Source organism: Triticum dicoccoides, chromosome 5A (genome assembly GCF_002162155.2).
Source record: "Triticum dicoccoides isolate Atlit2015 ecotype Zavitan chromosome 5A, WEW_v2.0, whole genome shotgun sequence".
NCBI lineage: Eukaryota > Viridiplantae > Streptophyta > Magnoliopsida > Poales > Poaceae > Triticum > Triticum dicoccoides.
In genome coordinates, this window is record NC_041388.1 from 692,149,151 (window position 1) to 692,160,527 (window position 11,377).

Consider the following 11,377-nt stretch of genomic DNA (forward strand, 5'->3'; position numbering starts at 1 on the left):
CACCCCTTTCCATGTCATATTAATGTCAGTCCAAAATGCACGTGACCAAGCACTGCCACATGTCGTTTAAACGGCACGACGCTCACACCAGTGCGGTGGTCAAAAAAGTTGTTTCGACCTCCCACTCACGTCGCGTTAATGCCGCTTCATCGCAGACGTGGCCGGGCGAGATGACTTGACGGCTTCTTACCGCATTCAAGTGAGTTGACCATCTTTCCGCCAGCCTGACAATCACACCAGCATGGCGAACAAGAAGCCAACTTCACCTGAACACATTCAAGCTATCACTCCGCCTGCCCCGGTGCCCACTACTATTTAAAAACGTCGGCCACGACACAAACCACACCACGTCCGAGCCCCACCTCCCTTCATCCAAGCCGCTGCCCACCACCTCTTCCACCCTTCCTTCTTCGATCTCCGTGAGCAATGGCCAAGACATGCAATGGGTGGTGGATGAACTTTTGCTTGGAACGGGAGCGCTGCCAACGTTAGCAGCTCGGCGTCATTCATACTGTACTCGCGACATCAACGACCAAGCAATGGACTTCGATGACCAACAAAGTGTAGACCAGGGTCGGTTTTTACTTTTGCTATGTAAAAAAAAACCATAATATCAATGAAAATGGTGTGTCTGCTTTTATTTTGTGGACTAGGTTGGATAGTTGACTTCCATAAAGCTGTCTGTGGACTTGTCTGCGGACATTTGGTGTGTCCGATTTAAGGTACAATGTTGGAGTTATTATCCTAAGAAAGGGCAGCGATTCTTCCATTCATTCCGTACAAGAAGAAGAGAATTGCTCAGTTCATTGAGGAAAATTAGGCGAAAACCAAATCACAAACAGCGAAAATGCACAAAAAGAAAAAAAACTAGAGCCTAAATCATAAAGGTGACGGTCCGTACCGCGAGAAGCCCAAAATCAGTCTTAACATCGACGTACGTTGGTAAAAGGGACTATGCTAAAATTTTGCCAACAAAAGGTAATTTTCTGAACAAAAGGTAATCCCAATTCCCAAATTACGTGACGTGGAGATCCAATCAAGCACCGACGTAAGTATAAGCGAGAGTCGGTGGCGATTTTCTACGGCCGGTTTCACGCGAACGCCTATAAGTACGCGGCGCTTGGAATCTAGGGCTACACCACAACCGATCTCATCTACTTCACGAAACCGATCTCATCTATCCGCGATCGTACTTCTCGTCGGCGACTAGCTCGATCGATATCATGGCGAGCGCAGGCCAGCGGTGCGCCGGCTGCTACGGCGGCATCGGACGCTTGGAGGCCGCGTTCTCGTCGGAGTGCGCCCACACTTTCCACCCGCTCTGCGTCTCCGGCGCCCACTCGTGTCCGTCCTGTTCCGCGTTCTGGAGCTTCACGCCGACCTTCCAGCTGTCTCCCTTGCACCCGCAGCCTGCCCGTATGCCGACCGTGCATCACGGCGCTGCTGCGTCGAGGTCAGCCTGCGGCGTATGCAAGTGCGCCTTTCGATACGGCTCCCCCCACCTTCACGTCCGAGTGTCAGCACAGGTTCCATCTCGCCTGCGTCACCGGCTCCGTCTGCCCGGTCTGCAACGCCCGCTGGCCATACCAGGTGTCCTCGTACCCTTATTTGCACCCGTACCAGTTCCCGCCGCCGCCGCCGCTGCCGAGGCCGATGCCGATGTGGGCGTCTGCCTTCGTGGACCAGCCATCGGCGGCGTATCCTCCTCACGGCGCCGCCGTGTACGACGACGACGAGCCGTTGGAGCCTCTGGCGGCCCAGGGGGCGCCACTCGACGACTGGGATCTCGTCCAGGACGCGGCCAACGGCGGAGGCAGGCTCGTCCTCGACGCGCACTGCGAGCACCCGGCCGTCGCGAGGGGGGAGCCGCACGACAACTTCGTGGTGCTGGTCCACGCCAAGGCCCCCGGCGCAGCCACCGCGGCGGCGGCGGAGCAGACACGCACGCCGCTTGACCTGGTCACCGTGCTGGACGTCAGCGGCAGCATGACGGGCGACAAGATCGCGCTGCTGAAGAAGGCCATGGAGTTCGTCGTCGACCAGCTCGGCCCTGCTGACCGTCTCAGCGTCGTGGCCTTCTCAACGGACGCGCGTCGGCTCATCCCTCTGACGCGCATGTCGGACGCCGGGAAGGTCAAGGCCAAGGGCGCCGTGCAGTTGCTCATTGCTGGCGGTGGAACAAATATCCTCAAGGGCCTCACTGAAGCTGCCAAGGTGCTCGACGGCCGCCGGCACAAGAACGCCGTCGCCAGCGTCATCCTTCTCTCGGACGGCCAGGACACGTACAACCTGGGAGGAGGAGGTTACAACCTAGGAGGAGGAGGTTACAGTTACGGCTCGGTCTCCTGCTCCAAGAACTACCGTGCTCTCGTGCCAGGCTCCTTGCTGAGTGGCGCCGGACACCGATCGACACCGATACACACGTTTGGCTTTGGCGGCGACCACGACTCGTCAGCCATGCACACGATCGCCGAGGAGACCGGCGACACCTTCTCCTTCATCGAGGACGAGACGGTGGTGCAGGACTCGTTCGCGCAGTGCATCGGCGGGCTCCTCTCCGTGGTCGTGCAGGACGCGCTCATCACTGTCAAGTGCGTGCACCCAGTGCGCGTCCGGGCAGTCAAGTCCGGCCGCTACGACAGCAGCATCGATGCGTACGCGCGCTCCGCCTCTGTAGACGTCGGCGAGCTGTACGCGGACGAGGAGAGGCGCTTCCTGCTGCTAGTGGATGTGCCCAAGGCCGGCGAAGCTGACGAAGTGACGCAGATCATGAAGGTGACCTGCACCTACCGCGACACGGCGACATGGCAGGTGGTGGACGTGGCCGGCGAGGACGTGGCCGTGCAGAGGCCGGTGGAGGTGGCCAAGGACCAGCAGCCGTCCATGGAGGTCGCGCGGGAGAAATTCCGCGTGGAGGCGACGGAGGACATTGCGGCGGCGCGGGCTGCCGCGGAGCGAGGCGAGTACGCTGAGGCCGCGAGAATACTGGACCGCAGGCAGGAGGCGCTGCTGCCGGCGCTGGCCGACGACGCGAGGTGCAAGGCGCTGGTGGAGGAGCTGCGCGAGCTGAGCACCCGCGTGGCGAGCCGGCGGGAGTACGAGAAGTCGGGGCGCGCGTGCATCCTGACCGGCTACAGCTCCCACGCGCAGCAGCGCGCCGCGTCGGCCTGCGTAGCCGGTGCCGTAGGAGGATACCGTTGTCCCCCGCCGCCCGGGGGCGCTGGGGGCATGGGCGGGGCGGCGTCGGTTTTTGGTTTCGGTGCTGCCGGGGCGTACGCGACGCCGGCGATGCAGATGATGGTGGGCGCGTCGAGGCGAGTACGTGAGCAGCAGCAGCAGCCATCGACGTTGAAGAGGAAGAGCGGAAGCGACGGCGGCAACTAAAATCGGGCGGCCGGTGGCTCCAAGTTTCTCTACCCATCAGTCTTCGGCCTTCGATTTAGTTATCTTGAAGTTTTAATTATATCTCATATTTTATTTATCAGGTAGTTACTGAGAACATATATTTATACAGTCTAGTTATTGAGGACATATATATTTTAGTTGTATATCGTCGAGTTATATTGTGGTAGGATTGGAATATTTTCATGTAATGTGTGAGGTTAATGTGTTGCTTTTAAGTGGACTCTTCTGGATGTATTCTCGCCCACTGGAGTAGTTTAAGGATTTTCATAGAGTTTTGTAATTGTTTTTGTTTCTCAATTTTTCACTACGCAGTATACCAAAAATTACTTTACCGATACAAGGGCAACAAGCACATATTAACAGAATAATCTCTATCTCTCCTATTTAAAAAGAACGTAAGGTTTTCATTTCACCTTTCTTTTCATCACCTATTCGTCCAAACTTTCATGTATATGAAAATCAATCATCTTAATTTATTTACCTTCTGAACCAATTCCATTTTAATTTACTTAGCAAAAAACTTGCAATCAAAATATAAGGTAATTCACGGTTAAAATTTGATGAACATTTATTTACACAATCACATTATTATTGACAGGTAAATCACAAGTTAACGTACTAGAATATTTATACCCCGTTACAACGCACGTGCATTGTTCTAGTTGGTTAAAACAAATCTTAACAAAACCAAATACACTCTACACAGGAAAGTTGGAGAGAGTACTTTGTAGTTCATACAGATATTTACTATGGCTTCTAGAAAATTTTGTACTGATTTGCACCTCTTACAAAATTACCATGTTTTTTTACTAGAGTGTGTTTTTTTTCCCTTTTTCTTCACCTTCTTGGACTTTAACAATTTTGTGTGTGTAAATTTTGTATTTTACCCCTACTTTTCGGGTTAGTGACAACTTTTTAAGAAATTCCTTCGTTCTACTCAATTTAAGCACACCATTGTCACTTTTTACTCCTTCTAATTTCTTTTTGTGTTCCGACTAGTTGGTCCCACGTGTCAGCACTGACTTGGCATGCAACATAGACGGGCTTGTTTTTTTTTTGAAAGATCCAGCATCGTTGGCATTTCATTGATAATAGCAGGAAGCAGCGGAAAACATCCTAGGACCAGATCCGAAGATCAAAGAAAGAGAAAAGGAAAAAAAAACTACAGCCCTAATAGCCGCAGCTCAACACTCCAACCAATCCATACTAGGCAACGCAACTCCGATTTCGACGACAAACTACTAAGGAAGGCAGGGATGGCGTCACGGAGGATCACCGAACGAGCCATCTGTTACGCGTCATCGTATACCACCGGCCCCCACTGTGGCTTCGACTTCACAACGACAGGCAGTCGAGGCACACCCACGGACACGCCGGAGAAGAAGAGCCGACTACCACGACCAAGGCCACGCCTCCGACGTTGCTCACCGTCATCATCGTTGCCACAGAAACCACCGTGCGCGTCCAGTTGTTGGAAGCACCAAAGGGATCAAAGTCTTCAAGACGGTGCCCTAAAGAGGGGAACGACGTTGAAGACGACGCCACCGCCCGACCCTGTAGCAGGATCTAGGTTTTCACCCGAAAGACTTGATCCAGGAGATCTGGCTGTGTGATTCCCGACGACGTCTCCAAGGAGGATAGCGACGCCCACATGCGCCGTCGCCGCCGGCAGGCCAGCACCGGCCAAGCTTTCACCCGGGACAGACGGGCTTGTTTGGTCTGTCGATTTTGCTGTTATTTTGGTACTACTTTTTTTTGCGTCGACTACTACCATCTATCTCTCCTTGTTACCATTGCCAATACTAAGGAAACGGTGTAGGCAACACAACATGCATGCCCGTTGCAGCCTGGCTGTCGATAGCTTAAAGGCCTTCGACAAAGCGGAGCACCTCGCCTCTCCTCTCTCATTGTTGCCCGCGCGCTATGACGGACTACTGAATCGACCTCATCTCCTTCCTCTCCAGTCAACATGATCTCTTCTTTTTCTTTCTTTCTTTTCAATCAATCAATTGGCAGAATGAGCATATCTTTACTCTCCTGGTACCAACTAGTCAGAACACAACAAAACGTTAGAAGGGGTGAAAAGTGGCAATAGTTTGCTTAAATTGAAGAAAATAAGGGAATTTTGTTTACATGGGGTGGAAACATAACATTGTTGGAAATATGCCCTAGAGGCAATAATAAAATGATTATTATATTTCCTTGTTCATGATAATTGTCTATTATTCATGCTATAATTGTATTTTCTGGAAATTGTAATACATGTGTGAATACATAGACCATAATGTGTCCCTAGTGAGCCTCTAGTTGACTAGCTCGTTGATCAACAGATAGTCATGGTTTCCTGGCTATGGACATGGGGATGTCATTGATAACGGGATCACATCATTAGAAGAATGATGTGATGGACAAGACCCAAACCTAAGCATAGCACAAAGATCGTGTAGTTCGTTTGCTGTAGCTTTTCTGGATGTCAAGTATCATTTCCTTAGACCATGAGATTGTGCAACTTCCGGATACCGTAGGAGTGCCTTGGGTGTGCCAAACGTCACAACGTAACTGGGTGACTATAAAGGTACATTACATGTATCTCCGAAAGTGTCTGTTGGGTTGGCACGAATCGAGACTGGGATTTGTCACTCCGTATGACGGAGAGGTATCTCTGGGCCCACTCGATAATGCATCATCATAATGAGCTCAATGTGATCAAGTGGTTGATCACGGGATCATGCATTACGGTACGAGTAAAGTGACTTGCCGGTAACGAGATTGAACGAAGTATTGGGATACCGACGATCGGATCTCGGGCAAGTAACATACCGATTGACAAAGAGAATTGAATATGGGGCTTGAATCCTCGACATCGTGGTTCATCCGATGAGATCATCGAGGAGCATGTGGGAGCCAACATGGGTATCCAGATCCCGCTGTTGGTTATTGACCGGAGAGCCGTCTCGGTCATGTCTACATGTCTCCCGAACCCGTAGGGTCTACACACTTAAGGTTCGGTGATGCTAGGGTTGTAGAGATATGAATATGCAGTAACCCGAAAGTTGTTCGGAGTCCCGGATGAGATCCTGGACGTCACGAGGAGTTCCGGAATGGTCCGGAGGTGAAGAATTATATATAGGAAGTGCAATTTCGGCCATCAGGAGAGTTTCGGGGTCACCAGTATTGTACCGGGACCACCGGAAGGGTCCCGGGGGTCCACCGGGTGGGGCCACCCATCCCGGAGGGGCCCATGGGCCAAAGTGGGGAGGGGAACCAGCCCATAGTGGGCTGGTGCGCCCCCTTAGGCCCACCCCATGCGCCTAGGGTTGGAACCCTAGGGGTGGGGGGGGGGCGCCCCACCTTGCCTTGGGGGCTACTCCACCCTTGGCCGCCGCCCCCCTAGGAGATCCCATCTCCTAGGGCCAGCGCCCCCCCCTAGGGGAGCCTATATACAAAGGGGGGGGGGGAGGAAGGGGGCAGCCAGACCTTGAGTCTTGGCGCCTCCCTCTCCCCTGCTACACCTCTCTCTCTTGCAGTATACGGCGAAGCCCTGCTACTGTGACGCCCTGCATCCACCACCACGCCGTCGTGCTGCTGGATGTTCATCAACCTCTCCTCCCCCCTTGCTGGATCAAGAAGGAGGAGACGTCACGCTGACCGTACGTGTGAACGCGGAGGTGCCGTCCGTTCGGCGCTAGGATCTCCGGTGATTTGGATCACGTCGAGTACGACTTCCTCATCCCCGTTCTTTGAACGCTTCCGCGCGTGATCTACAAAGGTATGTAGATGCAATCCGATCACTCGTTGCTAGATGAACTCATATATGGATCTTGGTGAAACCGTAGGAAAATTGTTGTTTTCTGCAACGTTCCCCAACAGTGGCATCATGAGCTAGGTCTATGCGTAGTTCTCTTTGCACGAGTAGAACACAATTTGTTGTGGGCGTAGATGTTGTCAACTTTCTTGCCGCTACTAGTCTTATCTTGCTTCAGCGGTATTGTGGGATGAAGCGGCCCGGACCGACCTTACACGTACGCTTACGTGAGACTGGTTCCACCGACTGACATGCACTAGTTGCATAAGGTGGCTAGCGGGTGTCTGTCTCTCCCACTTTAGTTGGAGCGGATTCGATGAAAAGGGTCCTTATGAAGGGTAAATAGAAGTTGACAAATCACGTTGTGGCTATTACGTAGGTAAGAAAACGTTCTTGCTAGAACCCTTTTGCAGCCACGTAAAACTTGCAACAACAATTAGAGGACGTCTAACTTGTTTTTGCAGCAAGTGATTTGTGATGTGATATGGCCAAAGTTGTGATGAATGATGAATGATATATATGTGATGTATGAGATCATGTTCTTGTAATAGGAATCACGACTTGCATGTCGATGAGTATGACAACCAGCAGGAGCCATAGGAGTTGTCTTTATTTTTTGTATGACCTGCGTGTCATTGAGAAACGCCATGTAAATTACTTTACTTTATTGCTAAACGCGTTAGCCATAGTAGTAGAAGTAATAGTTGGCGAGCAACTTCATGGAGACACGATGATAGAGATCATGATGATGGAGATCATGGTGTCATGCCGGTGACAAGATGATCATGGAGCCCCAAGATGGAGATCAAAGGAGCTATGTGATATTGGCCATATCATGTCACTATTATTATTTGATTGCATGTGATGTTTATCATGTTTTTGCATCTTGTTTACTTAGAACGGCGGTAGTAAATAAGATGATCCCTCATAATAATTTCAAGAAAGTGTTCCCCCTAACTGTGCACCGTTGCGACAGTTCGTTGTTTCGAAGCACCACATGATGATCGGGTGTGATAGATTCCAACGTTCACATACAACGGGTGTAAGACAGATTTACACACACGAAACACTTAGGTTGACTTGACGAGCCTAGCATGTACAGACATGGCCTCGGAACACAGAAGACCGAAAGGTCGAGCATGAGTTGTATAGAAGATACGATCAACATGAAGATGTTCACCGATGTTGACTAGTCTGTCTCACGTGATGATCGGACACGGCCTAGTCAACTCGGATCATGTTATACTTAGATGACTGGAGGGATGTCTATCTAAGTGGAAGTTCATTATATAATTTGATTAGATGAACTTAATTATCATGAACTTAGTCTAAAATCTTTACAATATGTCTTGTAGATCAAATGGCCAACATTGTCCTCAACTTCAACGCCTTCTTAGAGAAAACCAAGCTGAAAGACGATGGCAGCAACTATACGGACTGGGTCCGGAACCTGAGGATCATCCTCATAGCTGCCAAGAAAGATTATGTCCTACTAGCACCGCTAGGTGACGCACCCGTCCCACAAAACCAAGACGTTATGAACTCTTGGCAGGCACGTGCTGATGATTACTCCCTCGTTCAGCGCGGCATGCTTTACATCTTAGAACTGGGGCTTCAAAAGCGTTTTGAGCGACACGGAGCATATGAGATGTTTGAAGAGCTGAAAATGGTTTTCCAAGCTCATGCCCGGGTCGAGAGATATGAAGTCTCCGACAAGTTCTTCAGCTGTAAGATGGAGGAAAATAGTTATGTCAGTGAGCACATACTCACTATGTCTGGGTTACATAACCGCTTGACTCATCTGGGAGTTAATCTCCCGGATGACGCGGTCATTGACAGAATCCTCCAGTCGCTTCCACCAAGCTACAAGAGCTTTGTGATAAACTTCAATATGCAGGGGATGGAAAAGACCATTCCTGAAGTATTTGCAATGCTGAAATCAGCAGAGGTAGAAGTCAAAAAGGACCATCAAGTGTTGATGGTGAATAAAACCACTAAGTTCAAGAAAGGCAAGGGTAAGAAGAACTTCAAGAAGGACGGCAAGGGAGTTGCCGTGCCCGGTAAGCAAGCTGCCGGAAAGAAGCCAAAGAATGGACCCAAGCCCGAGACTGAGTGTTTTTATTGCAAGGGAAGTGGTCACTGGAAGCGGAACTGCCCCAAATACTTAGCGGACAAGAAGGCCGGCAAAACGAAAGGTATATGTGATATACATGTAATTGATGTGTACCTTACCAATACTCGTAGTAGCTCCTGGGTATTTGATACCGGTGCAGTTGCTCACATTTGTAACTCAAAGCAGGAGCTGCGGAATAAGCGGAGATTGGCGAAGGACGAGGTGACGATGCGCGTCGGGAATGGTTCCAAGGTCGATGTGATCGCCGTCGGCACGCTACCTCTACATTTACCTACGGGATTAGTTTTGAACCTCAATAGTTGTTATTTAGTGCCAAGTTTGAGCATGAACATTATATCAGGATCTCGTTTAATACGAGATGGCTACTCATTTAAATCCGAGAATAATGGTTGTTCTATTTATATGAGAGATATGTTTTATGGTCATGCTCCTATGGTGAATGGTTTATTCTTAATGAATCTCGAGCGTAATGCTACACATATTCATAGTGTGAATGCCAAAAGATGTAAGGTTGATAATGATAGTCCCACATACTTGTGGCACTGCCGCCTTGGTCACATAGGTGTCAAACGCATGAAGAAGCTCCATACAGATGGACTTTTAGAGTCTCTTGATTACGAATCATTTGGCACGTGCGAACCATGCCTCATGGGTAAGATGACCAAGACTCCGTTCTCAGGAACAATGGAGCGAGCAACCAACCTATTGGAAATCATACATACTGATGTGTGCGGTCCAATGAGTGTTGAGGCTCGTGGTGGCTATCGTTATGTTCTCACCCTCACTGATGACTTGAGTAGATATGGGTGTATCTACTTAATGAAACACAAGTCTGAAACCTTTGAAAAGTTCAAGGAATTTCAGAGTGAGGTTGAGAATCAACGTGATAGAAAAATCAAGTTTTTGCGATCAGATCATGGAGGAGAATACTTGAGTCACGAATTTGGTACACACTTAAGAAAATGTGGAATAGTTTCACAACTCACGCCGCCTGGAACACCTCAGCGTAATGGTGTGTCCGAACGTCGTAATCGCACTCTATTAGATATGGTGCGATTTATGATGTCTCTTACCGATTTACTGCTATCATTTTGGGGCTATGCTTTAGAGACTGCCGCATTCACTTTAAATAGGGATCCTTCGAAATCCGTTGAGATGACACCGTATGAATTATGGTTTGGGAAGAAGCCTAAGCTGTCGTTTCTAAAAGTTTGGGGATGCGATGCTTATGTCAAGAAACTTCAACCTGAAAAGCTCGAACCCAAGTCAGAAAAATGCATCTTCATAGGATACCCTAAAGAAACTATTGGGTATACCTTCTACCTCAGATCCGAAGGCAAGATCTTTGTTGCCAAGAATGGATCCTTTCTAGAGAAGGAGTTTCTCTCGAAAGAAGTAAGCGGGAGGAAAGTAGAACTTGATGAAGTATTGCCTCTTGAACCGGAAAGTGGCGCAACTCAGGAAAATGTTCCTGTGGTGCCTGCACCAATTAGAGAGGAAGTTAATAATGATGATTAAGATACTTCTGATCAAGCTCCTACTGAACTTCGAAGGTCCACAAGGACACGTTCCACACCAGAGTGGTACGGCAACCCTGTCTTGGAAATCATGTTGTTAGACAACGGTGAACCTTCGAACTATGAAGAAGCGATGTCGGGCCCGGATTCCAACAAATGGCTGGAAGCCATGAAATCCGAGATAGGATCCATGTATGAAAACGAAGTATGGACTTTGACTGACTTGCCCGTTGATCGGCGAGCCATAGAAAATAAATGGATCTTTAAGAAGAAGACAGACGCGGATGGTAATGTGACCATCTATAAAGCACGGCTTGTCGCTAAGGGTTATCGACAAGTTCAAGGGGTTGACTACGATGAGACTTTCTCACCCGTAGCGAAGCTGAAGTCCGTCCGAATCATGTTAGCAATTGCAGCATTCTATGATTATGAAATATGGCAAATGGACGTCAAAACGACATTCCTTAATGGTTTCCTTAAGGAAGAATTGTATATGATGCAACCGGAAAGTTTTGT

At 49.4% G+C, this 11,377-nt stretch overlaps 1 protein-coding gene across 1 annotated transcript; it reads left to right on the forward strand.

Moving 5' to 3' along the window:
• Positions 1-1,223: 1,223 nt before the first annotated feature.
• On the forward strand, positions 1,224-3,384 carry LOC119300470 (E3 ubiquitin-protein ligase WAV3-like). The gene is made up of 2 exons (XM_037577415.1): positions 1,224-1,453; positions 1,527-3,384. Exons 1-2 carry the CDS (start codon positions 1,224-1,226, stop codon positions 3,382-3,384), a joined length of 2,088 nt encoding a protein of 695 aa, XP_037433312.1.
• The last annotated feature ends 7,993 nt before the right edge of the window (positions 3,385-11,377 follow it).